General features: G+C 40.4%; 1 protein-coding gene across 1 annotated transcript; it reads left to right on the top strand.

The window, feature by feature from the left end:
* The first annotated feature begins 146 nt into the window (after window positions 1-146).
* On the top strand, window positions 147-21,995 carry PSMD5 (proteasome 26S subunit, non-ATPase 5). The gene is made up of 10 exons (XM_049627965.1): window positions 147-419; window positions 8,056-8,200; window positions 9,159-9,272; window positions 9,712-9,840; window positions 11,894-12,003; window positions 13,881-14,023; window positions 15,944-16,135; window positions 18,756-18,865; window positions 19,491-19,631; window positions 21,190-21,995. The coding sequence occupies exons 1-10, from the start codon at window positions 247-249 to the stop codon at window positions 21,445-21,447; spliced, it is 1,515 nt and encodes a 504-aa protein (XP_049483922.1). The 5' UTR covers window positions 147-246; the 3' UTR covers window positions 21,448-21,995.
* The last annotated feature ends 50 nt before the right edge of the window (window positions 21,996-22,045 follow it).

Raw genomic sequence — 22,045 nt, 5'->3', positions numbered from 1 at the left:
CACCCCGCAACCACCGGCAACAGTTGGCTCGGCCCTTGACGGCCCCTGTCTCGCGAGGCTTGGCGGCACCCCAGGCGCTCGCGCTGCCCGCCGGCCCCATATCGCTATTGGCGCGGCCGGGGCAGCTTGCGGCGGCGGCCGAAAGCCCGGGAAGGGAGGCTGCGCCCCGCAGATCTCGCGAGGCTCGGAGAGGCGCGCCGCGAGCCGGGAGTGTGCGGCCGCGGGAGCCCCCGCTGGAGGTGCACGATGGCGGCCCAGGCGCTGGCGCTGCTGAGGGAGGTGTCGCGGCTGGAAGCGCCCCTGGAGGAGCTGCGCGCGCTTCAGTCGGTGCTGCAGACCGTGCCGCTCAGCGAGCTCCGCGAGCAAGCGGCGGAACTGCGCCTCGGCCCGCTTTTCTCCCTGCTCAACGAGAACCATCGGTGAGGCGACCCCAATGGAGGTCGAGGAGACGAGGGTGGCTGGGAGGAGGGGACGGCTTTCCCCGGTCGCGGGGAGGCTTAAAACTCGCTGACACTTTAGCGGAAAGGACCCTGGGCCGGGAGGCCAGACACAGGGCTCAAGCCCAGCCTGTGAGGTGTGCCCGCTTCACTGCCTCATCCTTGAAATAGGAATTGGAGAGGGAAAGCGCGGTTGCTCACCGAGAAAGAGGCGCCGCAATATTCGCGTACAGGTTGGCGACGTTTGTCGTCTTAAGAGGGCCTGTCCTGGCACTTTGGCAAGATCCATCAACATTTTAAATTTGCGTTGTCTTTTGATCCATAGGCAGTGAACACGCAGGCATGCTCGCACTCAAAATGTACTGTATGTATAAGGATAGTCGTAACAGAAGTGACAGCAAAAAACTAGCAACAACCTGAATGTCCATTAAAAGGGAATCGTAAATAAATTGTGCTACATTGCTATATCACCCTGTGCCGCTATTAGAAAAACTAAGGTAGATCTATATATGGGGACGTGGGAAAAACTCTAATATATGTTGTTGAACGGAAAAAGAAAATTGTAGGAGTTTATGATCCCATTATATGTAATGTTTTTAAGTCCCCCCCCCACCCCCCAGGCTAGTATGGCATTGAGAATATCTGGAAGGTACAGCAGAAACTATTAATATAAAAGTGGGATTTCGGATGACAACTTTTTTCATTTTAGGCCCATCTGTAGTGTTTGATTAAAAAGCACTTTGCGGTTGATCGTTTGATAATTTAAAAACCGTTGAACAATGTTTGGGATCCAGAAATGTAAAAGTGACAAGGTAATAAAGTCGCTGGATCAACACTGGATGATTCCAGGGGGCTTTCTTGCCTATAACTTTCTGAGATTCCTCCCTTTTTTTAATACATGTTCCCCTTCATGCAGTCCATTAGTTAACATTGTTCAGTTCCGCCTATGAAATCTCTTCTTTTCTGTCCTGTTTAATTTAGGCCCTCGTCTTCACCCTCTTGCTAGGTCTGGTGCATTAGTCTGACTTCTCATTACGTTTAAGCTTCCTTTGCCAGCGTGCCCTTCCCATACTGCAACCACAGTGAACTTCTTGGATCATTTGACTCATATTTTTTGCATGGTCTCCCATTGTCTACAGTATAGAATCATGGCTTCTTTTTCTGGCATTTGGGCCCTTACCTTGTATTTCCATCCTCCTTTTCCCAGCCTCATCTTTTCCCTCTGTTCCTCTACAGGTACTTCATCTGCTTCAGCTACCATGTGGCACCATTTACTTTCCCTTGAGCATGACTTGGCACTTTCCTGTGTACATGCCAGTCCTTCTAATGAAATGCCCTCCCTCCGTCCAAATTCTGTCCATTCTTTAAAGCCCAGGTCAAGTGCCATCTCCTCCAAAATGTTTTACTCGGCCACTCCAGTTTCAAGCGACTGGTCCTCAGATCTCCTGAGAGATATTATCATTATTTCTGTTAATGGTACTTGCCACTGTTGCGTTATATTATAGTTCTTTATGTGGTTATTTCTAGTTTGAAAATTCTTTAAAGGCAGGGGCCATACTTTGTTCATCTCTACGTCCCTCTTAGGATGCAGCACATAGTATAATATACGCTGCATAAAAGATTAGATTCATAAATTTTCAAGAGGCCACTTTATATCATGGATCAGGAAAATTTCAAAAGTCCTACCATAAGTTAACGCCAGAGATACAGTAGGAGCTGAAATGAATGGGAGTTTGTAGAATGAGGTCCATGGAGGACGTGTTTTACCAAATGAAGGAGCCGTGCCGTAGGAGACAATTTGAATGGAAATTGGCAGACAGGGTAATTCAGAATGGGGTACATAGTAGATACCAATTGCAATTTGTGGGAATAATTCTTCTGCAGATAGTAGATGGGCAGTCTTGAGATCTATTTCTATTATCCTGCCTCAACTACCCAGGTTCCTATATATTGGTTTAGAATCTGATCTCATAGATACAAATCTAGAATCTTGACGAGAGTTTTTATGAGAGAAAGTAAGTTCTAAGACTACTGCTTTACAACGTGGAGACTGTAAATTATTAACTCTTTGGCTTTTTGGTATAAAGGACCACATGTGGCCTGAAATTTGTGCACTATACAGTTTAACCTATGGCTGCTTTAAAAAGCAGGGGGGGGGGCACCTGGGTGGCTCAGTCGGTTAAGCATCCGACTTCAGCTCAGGTCACGATCTCACAGTCCATGAGTTCTAGCCCCACATTGGGCTCTGTGCTGACAGTTCGGAGCCTGGAGCCTGCTTCAGATTCTGTCTCCATCTCTCTGCCCCTGCTCTCTCTCTGTCTCTCTCTCAAATATTAAAAAAAAAAAAAATTTTAAGCTTTATTGAGATATAATTTACGTAAAATAAACTGCACATAATGAAATATACAATTTGACAGGTATCAACATATGTCTATACCCATGAAACCATCACCACAATCAAGATAGCAAAGCTATCTCTGAGCCCCAGAAGTTTCCTTGTGCCTCTTTGTTGAATCCCTTTTCACCTCAGCCAGGCAACCACCGATCTCTATAGATGAGTTTGCCTTTTTTTTAAGAGTTCTATACAAATGGAATCCTACAGTATGTACTCGGGCTTCTTTCACTCATCATTTTATTTTCTTCAATATAAACAAAATTTATTCAGTAACAGAAAATTGCTTCTGTGCAGTTTCTCGTGTACTATGTTTTTTTTAAATTTTTTTTATTTTTTAACGTTTATTTATTTTTGAGACAGAGAGAGACAGATCACGAATGGGGGAAGGTCAGAGAGAGGGAGACACAGAATCTGAAACAGGCTCCAGGCTCTGAGCTGTCAGCACAGAGCCTGACACGGGGCTCAAACTCACGGACCGCGAGATCATGACCTGAGCCGAAGTCGGACGCTTAACCGACTGAGCCACCCAGGCGCCCCAACGTGTACTATGTTTTAACATAAAGGGGATATTTTACAATTATAAGCATCTGGTGACAGATTCATAGCTGTTAGTGACAGCAGAAGCTTCTAAATTAGTGTCCCGTTTTTTGAGTTTACTAATTTTTCTTAAACAAAGTAATTATGATTGTTTAAAACCATGGTCCTAACAGACCCATATGAGGAAAGCATACTGTCTGAAAAGAATACAAAATAAAATGTAAAATAAAAAGTATTTAGAATTATTTCATAAACAGAATTATTTGATTTGTTATTTCTTCTGAGAAAATTATCTTTGTGGGGAGCCTGGGTGGCTTAGTCAGTTAAGCGTTCAGCTTCGGCTCAGGTCATGATCTCATGGTTCGTGAGTTCAAGCCCTGCGTCGGGCTCTCTGCTGTCATTGCGGAGCCCACTTCGGATCCTCTGTCTCCTTCTCTCTGTGTCCCTCCCCGGCTCATGTGCACACTCTCTCTCTCTCAAAAACACACATGAAAGGGGCGCCTGGGTGGCTCAGTCGGTTAAGCAGCCGACTTCGGCTCAGGTCATGATCTCGTGGTCCATGAGTTCAAGCCCCGCGTCAGGCTCTGTGCTGACAGCTCAGAGCCTGGAGCCTGTTTCAGATTCTGTGTCTCCCTTTCTCTGCCCCTCCCCCGTTCATGCTCTGTCTCTCTCTGTCTCAAAGATAAATAAACGTTAAAAAAAAAAAATTAAAAAAAAAAAGTTTAAAAAAAAACACATGAAAAAAATTCACTCCTCGTTTTAAACTTTATGTGGTGTGGGTGAATACTTCATTCATTTTTATTTCTGAGTAGTAGTCCCTTGTATGAATGTACCACAGTTTGATTATATTACAAATTACACTACTGTGAACATTTGTGACAAGTCTTTACGTAGACAAATTCTTTCTTTTCTCTTTGAGTTAATACCTAGGAGTGAAATGGATGGCTCATATGATAGGTGTATGTTTAACTTTTTAACAAGCTGCCTGTTTTCCCAAATGATTGTACCATTTTACATTCCCATTAGCACCGTATGAGAGTGGATTATAGGCCTAAATATAAAACCTAAAAAACTATAAAACTTCTGGAAGAAAACCTAGGAAAGAATTTCCGTGACCTTGGGTTGATGAAAGATTTCTTTGATGTGACACCAGAAGCATGATCCATAGAAGGAAAAATTGATAAATTTGACTTAATCAAAATTAAATACTCTGCTCTTCAAAGGTCAAAGTTAAGAGTGAAAAGGCAAATTACAGATGGAGAAGAATCTTAGTGAAGAATATATAACAAGGAAAGAATCCATCTTAAAAAATGGGCAAAGTATTTGAACAAGAAGATATATGGATGGCAAATAAGCACATGAAAAGATACCCAACGTCATTAGTCACTAGGGAAATGCAAATTAAAATTACAATAACAGGGGCTCCTGGGCGGCACAGTCGGTTGAGCATCTGACTTTGGCTCAGGTCATGATCTGACAGCTCGTGAGTTCGAGCCCCGCGTCTGGCTCTGTGCTGACGGCTCGGAGCCTAGAGCCTGCTTCGGATTCTGTGTCTCCCTCTCTCTCTGTCCCTACCCCACTCTCATTCTGTCTGTCTCTCTCAAAAATAAATAAGCATTAAAAAAAATAATATATAAAATAAAATTACAATAACAGAGGCAATTCAAGTATCTATCAGCAGATAAATGGATAGACAAAGGGTGGTATATACATACAATGGAGTATTATTCGGCCTTAAAAAGGAAGGAACTCCTGACAGACTACCACATGGAGGAAACTTGAAGGCATCATGCTAGGTGAAATAAGCCAGTCACAGAAGGACAAATGCTAGGATTCCACTTAGATGAGGCACCTAGGGTAGTCACACTCACTGAGATGGAGAGTAGAATGGTGGTTGCTAGGGGCTCAGGGAAGGGGAGAAAGGGAAGTTTATGGTTTGTTTGTTTTTTTTTAATTTTTTTTCATTTATTTATTTTTGAGAAACAGAGTGAGACAAAGCGTGAGCGGGGGAGGGGCAGAGAGAGAAGGAGACACAGAATCTGAAGCAGGCTCCAGGCTCTGAGCAAGCGGTCAGCACAGAGCCAATGCGGGCCTCGAACCCACAAACTCTGAAATCATGACCTGAGCCGAAGTCGGACGCTCAACCGACTGAGCCACCCTGGCGCCCCGGGAAGTTTGTGTTTAATAGATACAGAGTTCCCACTGGGAAGATGAAAAAGTTGTGGAGATAGATACTAGTGATGGTTGCACAACGTGAATGAACCTTAGTGCGCAGAACTATACATTAAGAAATGGATAGGAGTGCCTGGGTGGCTCAGTCAGTTCAGCGTCCAACTTTGGCTCAGGTCATGATCTCACGGCTCGTGGGTTTGAGCCCCGTGTAAGGCTCTGCACTGACAGCTCGGAGCCTGCTTTGGATTCTGCATCTCCCTCTCTCTCTGCCCCTCCCCCCTTGTGCTCACTCTCTCTCTCTCTCCCAAAAATAAATACATAAACATTTTTTTAAATGGTTAAAATGGTAAATTTCATGGTATATATAGTCACGGTTTTTTTTGTTTTGTTTTTTTTTTAATTTTTTTTTTCAACGTTTTTTATTTATTTTTGGGACAGAGAGAGACAGAGCATGAACGGGGGAGGGGCAGAGAGAGAGGGAGACACAGAATCGGAAACAGGCTCCAGGCTCCGAGCCATCAGCCCAGAGCCTGACGCGGGGCTCGAACTCACGGACCACGAGATCGTGACCTGGCTGAAGTCGGACGCTTAACCGACTGCGCCACCCAGGCGCCCCAGTCACGGTTTTTAAAAAAGGGAAAGTGGGGTGCCTGAGTGGCTCAGTCAGTTAAGCGTCAGACTTCGGCTCAGGTCATGATCTCATGGTTCACGGGTTCCAGTGCCGCATCGGGCTCTGTGCTGACAGCTCAGAGCCTGAAGCCTGCTTCATAGATTCTGTCTCCCTCTCCCTCTGGCCCTCCCCCTCTCATACTCTGTCTCTCTCTCTCTCTCAAAAATAAATTAAAAGAAAAAAAAACGTTAAAAAAATAAGGAAAAGAAACCCATAACCATTAACAGTCACTCTCCATTCCTCTTCTCTGCCCCTGCCCCAGCCCCTGGCCACCGGGAATCTGCTTTCTGTCTTTATGGATTTGTCTGTTCTGGACAATGATATAAATGGAATCATCATCAAAAGGAAGCCTTTTCTGTTCTGGCTTCTTTCACTTAGCATAGTATTTCCAAACTTTATCCATGTTGTATAATATTCCACTGTATGGATAAAATTATCCACTCATTAATTTATGGACATTTGGGGTGTTTCTATTGCTATGAACATTCACGTACAAATTTTTGTGTGGACGTATGGTCTCAATTTTCTTGGGTATAAACATTCTTAATTATTTCCTTAGGTGCAGTTATACAAAATGCAACCCCTAGGTTATAAGAAATTTGCTCATTTTTAAAGCTTTTGTTATGTATTGCTTAACCGACTTCTAGAAAGGTTGTATTGGTTTAATTGTATACTCCTATTAGCAGTACATGAGTGCCTATGGTACTGCCCATTAAGAGAAAAGGAAGTATTCTTTTTTTTATTTTTTTGTGTTTATTCATTTTTGAAAGACAGAGAGAGACAGAGCACAAGCAGGGGTGGGACAGAGAGAGAGGGGGACACAGAATCTGAAGCAGGCTCCAGGCTCTGACCTGTCAGTCAGCACAGAGCCCTACGCGGGGCTCGAACTCACCAACGGTGAGATCATGACCTGAGCCGAAGCTGGATGCTCAACCGACTGAGCCACCCAGGTGCCCCGAAAAGGAAGTTATTCTTAAAACACCTTTTATATCTACAACTAGTAGTCATCAAGGTGTGATTAATTTACCTCTTTAATTGCTCCTGAATCTCTTCCCTCTTCTCCATCCCCCCTGCTAGTCCCTTGTTTCACTTCTTCATCACCTGCCTTCTGACTGAAAAATTCTTTCTCTAACTTATACAGAGTGATTTCCTCAAGTCAGATCTCATCATGTTACTTCTTGGCTTAAAACCACTTGATGGCTTGCCATTGCCTTGTGCAAAGAGTCTGAATTCTGTAGCATGACAAAAAATGGCCTATCAGAATCTGGCTTCTGTGCATCTTTCTTATTTCATTTCTTGCCATTCATCCTTCCCCTTTTACCTTCTTCCCACTCCTCTCCCATTCTTATCCCAGTCATATGGAGCTTCTTATACTTCCTTGAATGTATAACCCTATCTCTGTCCTCTGTGCCTTTTATGTTGTCCCTCTACCTAGAACACCTTTGTCCTCCTAGATAATTCCCACTTTTTTTTTAAATTAAGCTCAGGTATTACCCCTTGGGGAGGCCTCCCTGAACGCTGTGTTCTTTTTTGAGCTCCCACGGCTTCCTACCCTAACCTATAGCATTTGTCCACCTGGATTATAGTTGCTTTTCTGTTTTTCTGTGTTTTCCATTAGACTATGCTCATTGAGTCTAGAGTATATATATTATCCTTCTTTGTAGCCCCAGCGCAAGCATGGCACATAATAGATAGTAAATCTTTAATAAATTAGTAGAAGCTAGTGTTTTAAAGGGAGGTCTGTGTGTAAGTGATCCTCATTGAGCCAGTCTTCAGATATTAATAGGTTGTTACTTCCTACCTTGCAGGGCACAAATTAATGAGATCTGTGATGTCTCCTTTAGGGAACAGACCACTTTGTGTGTATCCATTCTGGAGAGATTGCTCCAAGCTGTGGAGCCAGTTCACGTGGCCCGGAACCTCAGGGTTGACCTTCAGAGGGGACTGACTCACTCCAATGATTCCGTAAAAATTCTCACTCTGTCCCAGGTATGAAATTTTACTAGCACATAATAAAGGAGCTGACATTTACTGACCACCTGCTCTGGACCAGGCTGTACGCTGGGTGCCAAAGACAGAAGGATGAAGAAAATATGATCTCTCTCTGTCCCTAAGAAGTGTCTATTCTAGTGTGCATGGCTAACTAACCAGGAGGAATAAGCTAAAGTAAGAAGTTCTACCAAGTATTATCTGAAATAGTCATTCATCAAATACTGACTGATCCTTTTAATGCCAGGCATTGTACCGTATACTCTTAAAGCTACCAAGATAAATAAAGCCTATTTCTTTCCTTCAAAGAACTCCTAGTCTAGAGAAGGTATTGCCATGTTAGGTCTTATTATAGTGGCATGAAAAAGTACTGTTGTGAAGGTCACTAAACCAAGAAATTGAGACAGTAACTCCTGTCACCCAGATAACCAAAATACCCTACTATTTGGGAAAAGAGCTGCTGCTGAGGAGTATCTTGTTGAGATGTTAGGACCCGAGCAGTTACTTACCCAGTAGGTTTTCAAGTACTGTTTTTTCTTTTCTCCTCTAGAAGTGTTAATTCAATAAAAAGGCAGAAAGTAATTGATTTTTCTTTGACCATTTATGTGCCAGACACTGTAATACATGCTTTTCCTATTTAGTCTCATTTAATCTTCATAACAATCCTACAATTAAGTATTCTCATTTTATAGATAAGAAATTAAGTTCAAAGAAGTTAATTTGCTAGTTGATGGAACTAGCATTTGTATTATTTTCTCTCACTGAAATGTCTCAACTCCTTATCTACCATTTATTTTTTTTTTCTTTCTTTTCAATAATGTGACTATACCCATAAGTGTGTTCAGCTTTAATGAATTTGGGTCATTTGGAATTTTTAATGGCTTGTCTTATACCTGTAATCTGTAACCCCTAAAATAACAGCACACTAAGGGAATTTCTGATTACTTTTTTATTTCAGGTCGGAAGAATTGTTGAAAATTCTGAGGCTGTTACTGAGATTCTAAATAATGCTGAATTACTAAAACAAATTGTTTATTGTATTGGTGGAGACAATCTGTCTGTAGCTAAAGCGGTGAGTCACCTAGAACCATCAGCTTAAACATGCACCGTATCCTGAAAAACAAAGAAAGACCTTCTGGACTGAGAGGTGAAAGTTGAGTACGGATGATTTGTATAGTTGTTTTCACAACCTCATGTAGATGGTGTCAGATACGTAAAAAATGTTGAACAAATACCAGTAAACCCTTTCCTTTTTTCTAGACTAAGCATATCTAAATTATCCGTCATAGAGCTTGTATTAGGTTGCTTGATAAGGAAAAAAAAATGTACATAATCTGTTTTCTATAGGCAATACTATGTGTCTTTTTCAGTTTTAAATAATGATAGCTAAAACATAGCGAATGGTCATTGGGGAAGATGCATTCCATACACCGATTTCACATCGATATCATGAAGTAGATACTAATATTCTGCATGTTTATGACTTAAGAGATGTTTTCTTTCCTTATAAGGCCATTAAATCCCTGTCAAGAATATCATTAACCCAGGCTGGACTGGAGGCTTTGTTTGAAAGCAATCTGCTGGATGATTTGAAAAGTGTAATGAAAACAAATGACGTTGTTCGGTACAGAGTGTATGAGGTAAGACTAAAAGCATACTTCCTGATGCCTACAATTCAGAATGCACTAGAGCTTCCACTGGAAGGCAAGATGGCTTGTTTACCATGCATTTACTGAGTATGTGGTCTGTGTTAGGCTCTGTATTTGACGCTGGAGATGTCGGGGTGAGCTCCCAGCCTAGTGTGTGAAACAGTCATGTGAAAAATATTTACAGTACAGTATATTAACTACTATAATAGAGTAGATAACATTAAAACTAGACTTTGAAATCATTACAGTAGGTAGATGAAGAAATGGCTCTTATTTGCACCCACTTTGTGCTTAGTATGGTGCTAAATCTCCACATATATTGTCTTTGACTTTTACAGTAAACCACATACGTTATTACTGTTAACCTCACTGCTGATGGAATAGCTGACCCAGACCACACAGTTAATAGGCTGCATATTCAAAATGAACCCTTGACTGTCTAATTCCCTGTTCAAAACACTTTCTTACTTTGCGTGTCTTAACACCATCCTAACCCGGTTTCCCTTCTGCCTCTCTAGCTGTTTCATCTTAGTCTCCTGGCTCATTATCCTCAATTGAGCTTTTAATTGTTGAAGTTCATAAAAGTAAATTCCCAAACCCTGTTCTCACTGTATATTCATGTCCAGGCGATTTTGTTCATCTTATGATTTCAGTTCCTATCTGAATGAGATGACTCCATAAACCAACCCAGACCTCTCTTCCTTTTTCTTTTAAGTTTATTTATTTATTTTGAGAGAGAGAGCGCAAGAGTGAGTGAGCAAGCAAAATTGGGGAGGGGGAGAGGGAGAGGGAGAATCCGAAGCAGGTTCCCCATTCAGCACAGAGCCCAACACAGGGTTCGAACCCACGAACCACGAGATCATGACTTGAGCCAAAACCAAAAGTCAGATGCTCAACTGACTAAGCCACCCAGGTGCCCACCCCCAGACCTCTCTTCTTAACTCAGACCCTCATGTTCAGCCGCTTACTCAGTGTTCCCCCTTTGGACCTAGGTATTCTAGGTCCCTCACACTCATGCTCCAACCAAACTCCTAAGCTTCTTAACCCAGCCCATTCTCCAATAAAAAAACAACAGCAACAAATTAGCCCTGTGTCACAGTCAGCATGGTTGGGTATTAGAACTTGAGCTTATTCTCTGTGAGACCCTGTTTTCCCTGCCACATATCCATTAGGTCATCGTATTGTGCCGGTTTTACTTACATCCATGTGCTTGTCTTCCTTGGTATAATCACCACCGCCCTAGTCTAAGCTATCAGTATCTCACACCTGGACTACTGTTGTATTTGCATCTCACCTGGTCTCATCCATTTTTGGCACCACTGGTCTATTTTCAGACGCAGTCAGGATGATCTTCTAAAAATTCAAATCTAGGGCCACCTGGGTGGCTCAGTCGGTTAAGCAACTGACTTCGGCTCAGGTCATGATCTCACAGTTTGTGAGTTCAAGCCCTGTGTCGGGCTCTGTGCTGACAGCTCAGAGCCTGGGGCCTGTTTCGGATTCTGTCTCCCTCTCTCTTTGCCCGTCCCCCACTCGCACTCTGTCTCTCTCTCTCTCTCTCTCTCTCTCCCTCAAAAATAAATAAATATTTTTAAAATATTTTAAAAGTAAGTAAATAATAAATAAAAATTCAAATCTGGTTCTATCATTCCTCTGCTGAAAACCCTTCAGTGCCCTATATCTCTCAGTAAGCCCTCAGGACATACTTGTGGAATGAGTAAGTAAATGACTGACTGATAGAATGTATGAATGGAATGATTTTTAGCAGTCTTATCGCTCATTCAGGCTTTTGTACCCTGATTTATGGATTGATGATTTAAGGGAGAGAAAAAAAAAAGCACAGCTACAACCAGACATAATGGAGTATTTCTGTGCCAAAACAATTTCTCACAGGTTCAATGAGATTTTTCCAGTCGTGGAGACAAATAATGGATTTTTTTAAAAAATTCAGTTATATAAAGTACCTAGTCCTGTGTTTAATTTAAAATGAGATCTAACAGGTTTGGGCTGTTTTGACCTTTCAGCTTTTTCTGTTTTTTTCTTCCAGTTAATTGTGGAGATTTCTTCTGTGTCACCAGAATCTTTAAACTACTGTACCACCAGTGGATTGGTAACCCAGCTTCTCAGAGAGCTGACTGGGGAGGATGTGCTGGTCAGGTGTGTTGACTGAGAGAGTTCTTAAAGCAAAATGTCTTCTTTGAGAGGTCCGGGGAGCAGCTTTGGGACTTAGGGCAATCTTCCCTATTAGAACCTGGACCTGGGTTACAATCTCTTGACCACTGTCCTAAAGAAGGGGCCTTTAGAAAAAGCTCAGGTTATTCGTGACAATATACTAAAACTTAGGAGAGCCGCCCATGACAATCTACTTTAGGTTAACTGTGTTCCCTGTCCTTGGACATGTGTACTTTTGCAGTCACATGATAACTGCCATTTTGTATTACTTAATATGTTATCTTACACATTTTTGGTTTTGTTAAATAATAGCACTATGGCATGATGGAAGAAACATGGGCTTTTGAAAATGAGCAAGACTTAGGCTTGCATGCATTTCTGCTACTTATTAGCTTTTGACCTTGAACAGATTATTGTAACCTTTCTACACCTCCATTTCCTCTTCTCTCAAATGGAACAGTAACAGCTCTAAAGAAGATATGATGATTGGAGCGCCTGGGTGGCTCAGTCAGCTAAGCGTCTGACTTCAGCTCAGGTCATGATCTCGCAGTTGACGAGTTTGAGACCCACATCGGGCTCTGTGCTGACAGCTCAGAGTCTGGAGCCTGCTTTGCATTCTGTGTCTCCCTCTCTCTCTGCTCCTCCGCCACTCGCACTCTGTGTGTGTGTCTCTCTCTCTCTAGAATAAATAAAAACATTAAAAAAAAAAAAAAAAGAAGATAATGGGGATTAAATGAATTGGCCAAAGAGCCAATACATTGGGTGACATAGGTCCTTAAAGAAATATTAATTCTAGTCTCTTCACTCCCAGCCCTCTACTCCCTAAGTCCCATTTAATATCTGCCAATGTTACCTTGTTGATATTCCACAGTTTACTAATACATCCTCACTGTTGAACACTTGGTTTGCTTCAAGTATTTTGCTATTTTTGTGCACACAGGTTTTTGTTTTCCTTACGTGATTTTCTGAAATTTTTTTTAATGTTTATTTATTTTTGAGAGAGAGCACAAGCAGGGAAGGAGCAGAGAGAGAGGGAGACAGAGAATCCAAAGCAGTCCGAGCTGTTAGCACAGTGTGTGACACAGGACTCAAACCCATGAGCCATGAGATCATGACCAGAGTCAAAGTCATACACTAAACTGACTGAGCCACCCAGGCGCCCCTCCTTATGTGATTTTCTGATTGTTATGTTTTTTAAATGTGACTGAATTTGTTCAACTCATATGTATAAATCAGTCACGAGTTACACTGTTTAAAGCATTTGGGTTACATTGTTTCAAAGCATTCCTAATAAGGAAATTAATTTTTAAGAGTTTTTTTAGCCTTATATCAAATTTTGTAACGTAGAAAAAAAAACCTGCAAATCATCTGTTAAAATACCTTAAGGTCAACTATAAAAATACTTTTAAAAATTATTTGTGGAAATTTGATCACAGGTACCTATTACATGATACCAAGAATTTTTATCAATTTTTAAAATATGAGGACATGGCATTATAATTGTGTAAGGAACTGTTCATATTTTTTAAAGGTGCATACTGAAGTATGCAGGGATAAATGGCAAGTTGACTAGAATTTGATTTAAAATAATTCAGCAAAATAAAAATTAAAAAAAAATCTTTTAAGAAGTTGCTCTATTTTAGTGGAAACAATAATGGGCCTCAAGTCAAAAGTCAAAATTTAAACTCTGCCTTGTAGTGACAATGTGATTCTGGACAAATCACTGTAGCTTTCTCATTCTTGTGGCCCCATCTGAAAAGTAGCCAGGATTACTGACTTTTAGATTAAAAGAATTAAGTAATACATCCTATGAAAGCAATTTATAAACTATGTTAATCGTATGCAAAATTTTGGCATTTTAGAGCCACCTGTGTAGAAATGGTGACATCACTGGCGTATACTCAACATGGACGACAGTACCTTTCTCAAGAAGGAGTAATTGATCAGATTTCTAATATAATTGTTGGGGCAGATTCAGACCCTTTCTCTAGCTTCTATCTGCCAGGTAAGAAATACTGATTTCTGTGAAAATAATGGTGCATATTTTGTGTCTGAGTTATCTCTGACAAGAGAGGCCAGAGATTATTTTCTGTAGAGCAGATCCCTGTACATTTTTTTTTTAATTCTTTTTAATGTTTATTTATTTTTGACAGAGCACATGCATGCGCATGAGCGGGGGAGGGGCAGAGAGAGAAGGAGACACAGAATCCGAAGCAGGCTCCAGGCTCTGAGCTGTCAGCACAGAGTACAGTGCAGGGCTTGAACCCACGAGCTGTGAGATCATGACCTGAACTGAAGTTGGATCCCTAACTGACTGAGCGACCCAGGCGCCCCTAGAGCAGGTCCCTTTAGATGATACCCATAGCCCCTTGATGAGATGGAATATATTGCCCTGGGAGTCATGTATTGTTGAATCTGATTTTCTGGAAATACCATTGCTGTTTTGAGTATTAGGATAGTTTCCTTTGAACCTCAGTCAAAAGCAACATAAATTAAAATGCTATTAATGGGACGACTGGGTGGCTCAGTTGGTTAAGTGACTGACTTCGCTCAGGTCATGATCTCACAGTCCGTGGGTTCGAGCCCCACATCATGCTCTGTGCTGATGGCTCAGAGCCTGGAGCCTGCTTCAGATTCTGTGTCTCCCTCTCTCTCTCTGCCCCTCCCCTGCTTGCACTCTGTTTCTCTCTCAAAAATAAATAAACATTTAAAAAAAAACTTTTTTAATACTACTAATGACACAGTATATTTCACAAATTCATCAAATCTCTGTCGGAATCTTTAATATAGGATCTACTCTAGCCATTCTGTTGTAGGACATGGTTAATTAGTTTTCCTTGAGCACTTGCAGAAATTGGAAATTTATTCCTTCCTTAAGTAGCCTAGCTTACTTCATTGATGAGCATCTCTGTTTAAAAATTTCCTGGGGTGGGACACATGGTTGGCTCAGTAGTCTGACTGGCTCAGGTCATGATCTCATGGTTCATGGGTTCGAGCCCTGTGTCAGGCTCTGTGCTGACAGAATGGAGCCTGGAGCCTGCTTCAGATTCTGTGTCTCCCTCTCTCTGCCCCTCCTGTGCTCACGCTCTGCCTCTCTCTCTCAAAAATAAACATTAAAAAAAATTTTTTTTTTTTTTAATTTGTTCCTAATACTCCGAACTTGCCTTCCTCTAATTTATATCCAGTCGTCCTTGTTCTTTGCTCTTCCTCTTGTGTATGGCAGTGCTTCAGTATTTGAGCCCAGCTCCATTGACACCCTGGGGTTTCTGTTCTCAGGACCACATATCACAGGTCCTTCGGTATCTCCTAATGGTCTGATTTCTAGGTAATAGAGTACAATGCATAACCATTCTCCCCTTCCTGGCCTGTAGTTTATTACTGTCCGTATGAAAACATAGGGCCCAAATTTTATGTGGCCTTCCTTCTCTATTAATGTATATTCTTGTAGGGCACATGGGTGGCTCAGTCGGTTAAATGTCCTACTCTTGATCTTGGCTTAGGTCATGATCTCATGGTTAGTGAGACTGAGCCCTGTGTTGGGCTCTGAGCAGACAACACAGAGCCTGTTTGGGATTCTGTCTTTCCTCGCTCTCTTCCCTCCCCCACTCCAGTGCTCGTGCACTCTCTCAAAAATAATTAACATTTTTTAAAAAACGTATATTTTGGGGTGCCTGGGTGGCTCAGTCGGTTAAGTGTCCGACTTCGGCTCAGGTCATGATCTCACGGTCCGTGAGTTCGAGCCCCGCGTCAGGCTCTGTGCTGACCGCTCAGAGCCTGGAGCCTGTTTCAGATTCTGTGTCTCCCTCTCTCTCTGATCCTCCCCTGTTCATGCTCTGTCTCTCTCTGTCTCAAAAATAAATAAACGTTAAAAAAAAATTTTTTTTTAAATAAAAATAAAAAACGTTATTTTTGGACATTTCTTCAGGGTTTGTGAAGTTTTTTGGAAACCTGGCTATCATGGATAGTCCTCAACAGATCTGTGAGCGTTATCCTGTCTTTGTGGAAAAAGTCTTTGAAATGACAGAAAGTCAGGACCCCACCATGATTGGCGTAGCAGTGGACACAATCGGAATCCTGGGATCCAATGTTGAAGGAAAACAAGTTTTACAAAAAACAGGTTGGTATGACTTATTTGGGTTTTCTTTAGGGATATCTTCGTTTTTGGCAACAATTCAATATATAAGCTCACTTGCTGGTGCAATAACTACATTGTAGAAACTATTCTTACAGATGGCAGTCTTTTTATTGTGGCCTTGAACGCATCCCTAGAAATTCTTACAATTATTACCGAATTTTTATTTGTTTATTTTTTACCAGGCTAGACCAAGTACTGTGCCCCTTCTACACCTTCTTTGATAGTGTTCAAGGTCCAGAGACCATGGGCTATACTCCAAAAGACCTGGATTCATGTTCCAGTTCCAACACTGACTTAGCTTTTTTTTTTTTTTTTAAATATAATTTATTGACAAATTGGTTTCTTGAACTTCATGCCCTTACTTCATTACTTGAGGTCTTATTTTCTTCATTCATAAAAAGGATAAACAATCTCGGGATTGTGAATATTTAATAAAAACACATATTTGTTTTATATTTGTAATGTCCAGGAAGAAAAAGAAACAAAAATTTGTTATCAATTTTATGTTAAGAATGATACTTTTAAGGCATATCTGTGAGGAATTATTTATTTATTTATTTAATCTTTATGGAATCTCTATTTATTTATTTTTTTACATATAATTTATTGTCAAGTTAGATAACATACAGTGTATACAGTGTGCTCTTGGCTTTGGGAGTAGATTCCCATCATTCATCGCTTACAAACATCTGTGAGTAATTTAAAGGACTGTGAATTCTATATGAAAACTAATATGGGCACAGTTAAAACCCTTACAGAGTATATGTTGAAAATTAATGTGCTACTGTCTATCACAATTGGTATCCTTATTAATATACTTTTCTAAGTGCTTTTGTGTATGATATGTAATCCTTATACAGTCCTGCAAAGAACATATTATGCATTCTCATTTTACAGATAAGGTAGCTGAAACTCAGAGAAGTTAACATTTTTTTAGATGATATAGACTGTGGATTTGCTACTCAAATCCAGGTCCTTTAATTCCAAATTCTCTACACTTTGTCTTTTGTATACGCTGCATTGCATCTGAATGTATGTTTTTGGCCTGTTACTTGGTCTCTGACTACGTGGGGGGTTTTTTGTTGGTTTGTTTTTTTTTTATTGTTTTTTTTTTTCTCTTTAATTTATTTTGAGAGAGAGCATGGGAGGGGCAGAGAAGGAGAATCCCAAGCAGGCTCCACACTGTCAGCACAGAGCCTGATGCAGTTCTTGAGCTCACAAACCATGAGATCATGACCTGAGCCAAAGTCAGATGCTTGCCTGACTGAGCCACCCAGGCACCCCATCTGACTACATGTTTAATTTTGTGTTGGTTTAGGTTGGTAGAGGTCATAGTATATGAAAGCATACTTTAAAAAAATCTCATTGTTGGGGTGCCTGGGTGGCTCAGGTGGTTGGGCGGCCGGCTACAGCTCAGGTCATGATCTCATGGTCTGTGGGTTCGAGCCCCACATCGGGCTTTGTCCTGAGTGCTCAGAGCCTGGAGCCTACTTCGGATTCTGTGTCTCCCTCTCTCTCTGCCCCTTCCCTGCTTGCTCTCTCTCTCTCTTTCTCTCTCTCTCTCTCTCTCAAAAATGATAAACAATAAAAAAATTTCTTTTAAAGTTTTAAAAAAATCTCATTGTTCACTTCACACTCATTAGGATGGCTATAATGACAGAAAAATGACAAAAATAAATAAAAAGTGTTGACAAGGATGTAGAGAAATTCCCATATTTGGTGGCTATGTAAAATGGTACAGCTGCTGTGGAAAACATTATGGTGGTTCCTCAAAAAATTATACATAGAATTACCATATGACCCAGCAAACATGCTTCTAGATATACATGCAAAAGGATTGAAAGAAGGGACTCAAAAGATATTTGTGCACCTGTATTCATTACATTATTTACAATAGCCAAAAAAAGTAGAAACAATTCAAATGTTCATTGATGGATGAATAGATAGACAAAATGTGATATATACATACAATGAAATATCCAGCCTTAAAAGGGAAATGAAATTCTTGGGGTGCCTAGGTGGCTCATTTGGTTAAGCGTCTGACTTCAGCTCAGGTCATGATCTTGCAGTTCGTGAGTTCGAGCCTGGCATCAAGCTCTGTGCTGACAGCTCAGAGCCTGGAGCCTCCTTCAGAGTCTGTGTCTCCCTCTCCCTCTCTGCCCTTCCCCCCGCCCTCTCTCTCACAAATAAATAAACATGAAAAAAAATTCTATAAAAAAAAGGAAATGAAATTCTCATCCATGCTGTAACATGCAGAGACCTTGAAGACATTATGGCAAGTGCAATAAGCCAGACTCAAAAAGACAAATATTACATGACTCTATTTATATGAGGTTCTTGCAGTAGTCACATATACAGAGACAAAGTAAAATACTGGTTATCAGGGGATGGACATAGACGACATGGAGAGTTACTGCTTAATGAGTACAGAGTTTCCGTTTGAGATGAAGAAAACGTTCTGGAGACAGATAGTGATGATGGTTGCACAACAATATGAGTATACTTAATGTCACAGAGCTATATACTTAAAAATGGTTAAAATGATAAATTTTATATTATGTGTATTTTACCACCATAAAAAATATTTTATTATCTTTCAAAGGAACTCGCTTTGAACGCTTGCTCATGAAAATAGGATATCAAGCAAAGAATGCCTCAACAGAGCTCAAAATTAGGTGTTTGGATGCAATTTCGTCTATTTTTTATATACCAGTAAGTACATTGGGAAATTAATGAAGGATAGTGGGATATGTTTGGGACAATAAATCTATAGAAGTCAACATAATCCTGGTTAACTTAATATAGATGGTATTCAACTTTTAGTAAAAGAAGATAATCCTCACTATGTTACTAGTGACATTTTTTTAGTTAAAGTGGAATCATCCAGTATTAGAACTGGAGAGAGGGGGCGTCCAGGTGGCTCAGTCAGTTAAGTGTCCAACTTTGATTCAGGTCATGATTCACGGTTGGAGGGTTTGAGCCCCACATTGGGCCCTGTGCTGACAGCTCAGAGCCTGGAGCCTCCTTCGGATTCTGTGTCTCCCTCTCTCTCTCTGCCCCTCCCCTGCTCATGGTCTGTCTTTCTCTCTCTCAAAACTAAATAAACATTAAAAAAAAAATTTTTTTTTTTTAAAGAACTGGAGAGAGGACGCTAGAGATTGCCTAATCAACCCTATCAAAAACAAAACAAAACAAAACTGAGGAAGTCTGGAGCTGGATTTGGGAAAGAGTGCTCTGGACTTAGCAGAGATCACATAGCAAACTAATGACAAAGTGCCATCAGAATCCAGGTTTCCTGACTTCCAAAGGCTTGAGAGTTTTCATTTCTGTCATGTAGACTGAGCAGCAGACTGATGACCTCCTGAGGATGACAGAATCCTGGTTTTCTTCTTTATCTCGGGACCCGCTGGAGCTCTTCCGTGGCATCAGTAATCAGCCCTTCCCTGAACTGCACTGTGCTGCCTTAAAAGTGTTCACGGTAGGCACCCTTGTCTTTTTCACCAGTCCTTCTGGGAAGAGGCTAGTTCAACACATGAGTACTTATGATGAGCTAGTGCCTCTGCCATACCTTGAGGATACGCAAATGTGTAGTTTCTGCCCTCTATTAGTGTAGACTAATGGGGGAGACATGTGTAAACAGATTGTTTCAGCTCAAGATCTTAGGTGTTGTGGCAAAGGTTTGAACAGGATTCCACAGGATCATAGAATCAATTCCAGATTCCTTATCTGCCATCAAACAAGCCTTCTGTTGACCCAGCCCTAGTCTTCTTCCTGAGCCTTATTTCCTGCCATTCCCCTTCTGGCACCCAATGCTCTAGTGATACCAAACTGCTTACTTTATCTCTCTGGACTTTTACGTGCCCTCTACATTCAGCGCTGTTTCCCAACTTTGCTTGTTAACCTCTTACTCATTCTTGAAGGACTAGCTCAGGTATCTCTCCAGCAAGCTTTGCCCAAACCCACAAGGTTGAGTTAAGCAGTGTCCGCTCTCGTAAAAGTTGCTTATTCATTATTTTAAAATTTGGAAAAGATTGCAAAGTAGAAATTTTTAAAATCACTTAAAATCAGACCTATTTTGTATATCTCCTTTTAATATTAGTGTTAGTGTCAGTTTTTATTTATTTACCTTTTTTTGGTAAAATATTTCAGACATCGGTAATACTTTCCTATCTCTGTCATTCCCCCCTTTCTTCCTCGCTGACTGTAATCACTGTCATGAATTCGGGGTTTACAAGCCTATACATGATTTTATACTTTTACTACGTATGTGTGTATCTTTAAACAAATTACAGTATTTTGCATATTAAATTTTGTAAACAGTATCATGCTGTTTATATCATTCTGCACTTTGCTGTTTTCTTCAACATTTCTGTTTGTAGGGGTTGTCTGTGTTAAAAGTGGCAATTAGAAAGTCATTATTTCATTGTATAGCCACAGTGAATCATTCTCCTGTCAATGAAGATTTCAGAGGTTCTCTGTAACAAATGGTTCTATAATGAACGTTCTGAAAATGTCATCCTGTGCACAAGCGTGAGAGTTTTTTCAGGATAGTCTTTTCTTCTCTGGTATTTGTTTTTATTTTTCCACTGTTGTGATTATGCCATGAGTATAATTTGGATCTACTTTTTTCATATCATAGATTTACCTATTCTTTATAAAAATTATTCTTAATGTTTATTTAATTTTCTCTTGCTATATACTAAAATTTACTCACCAATCTCCCACTATTAAGCATTTATATTATAATTTTCACACTATGATAACCATCTTTATGTACAAAGCTTTTTAATATGTAGATTTAGATTTAATTAATATTTAGATTTATTTATTTAATTAAATATTTAATTAAAATTTAGATTAATATTTAATATTTAGATTATTTTCTTAAGATTTCTAGGAGAGAATTTTCTTAGGCAAAAAGTAACATTTTTAAGGTTCATGTGGCCAAAATTTTTTGTAAGGATTGTGCTATCCAAATAACACATTTCACTTCTTAAGGCTCAGAGGAGTTGTGTTCTTTCTACCTTCTATTTCAGGCCATCGCAAATCAACCCTGGGCTCAGAAACTTATGTTTAATAGTCCAGGGTTTGTGGAATATGTGATGGACCGGTCTGTGGAGCACGACAAAGCTTCAAAGGATGCCAAATATGAACTGGTTAAAGCACTTGCCAATTCCAAGACAGTTGCAGAAATCTTTGGGAACCCAAATTATTTGAGGCTCAGAACTTACCTGAGTGAAGGTCCATACTATGTGAAACCTATTTCCACAACAGCCGTGGAAGGAGCTGAATGATTTCTTCTAGAAGGTAGACCATTTTTTGACCAAAACTTCTCCTAAGGCATTTGACTTCACCAATGTTTTACAAAACAGAGACTTCCCTTCTCCCAGAAATAATCATGGAGTATCTAATGTAACTTTATCACATGCATTTGTGGTGTTTCTACATTGAAATACAGTGTGGAACCAGGAAAGGAGGCAAACTTGATCATAATTGCATCAGGTGTTTTTCAGATTTCTTTGACTGCCTTAATCTTTCCAAGAAGATGGAAGTTTTGTTCTCAGAAAATTTTCATGGACTTACCCCATTTTATTTAAAATTGTGCTTCAAATAGAATAATGGAACCAACTTGGTTCTGAATTCTCTTCACCACCTTTTTTGTTGTTCTATTCCCCCTTCTGATTCCACTTGCAAAGTCTTGGATATAAAGATTCTTTGAAAAATAATATGGAATTTTGAAATTATGTTCTCCATACTAAGAATAAATGCTTTTAATAAGGTGTCTTTGGATTTTTTTGTTACCATTATGGAAAATGGACAATAAATAAATCTTTTAAAAACATTTCTAGTGTTCTTCGCGTTTTTGTTGCTGATCATTGAATTTTGCTGGAG

Source organism: Panthera uncia, chromosome D4 (genome assembly GCF_023721935.1).
Source record: "Panthera uncia isolate 11264 chromosome D4, Puncia_PCG_1.0, whole genome shotgun sequence".
NCBI classification, from domain to species: domain Eukaryota; kingdom Metazoa; phylum Chordata; class Mammalia; order Carnivora; family Felidae; genus Panthera; species Panthera uncia.
The sequence above is the reverse complement of the archived record's forward strand: the minus strand, read 5'-3'. Positions and strand labels throughout refer to the sequence as shown.

Excerpts from the sequence above, each read along its gene's own strand:
- PSMD5 (XM_049627965.1), top strand. The coding sequence starts at position 247 with ATGGCGGCCCAGGCGCTGGCGCTGCTGAGGGAGGTGTCGCGGCTGGAA. Across the intron at positions 14,024-15,943 it reads CTCTAGCTTCTATCTGCCAG|GGTTTGTGAAGTTTTTTGGA; the intron begins GTAAGAAATACT and ends ACATTTCTTCAG. Across the intron at positions 18,866-19,490 it reads CGTCTATTTTTTATATACCA|ACTGAGCAGCAGACTGATGA; the intron begins GTAAGTACATTG and ends TCTGTCATGTAG.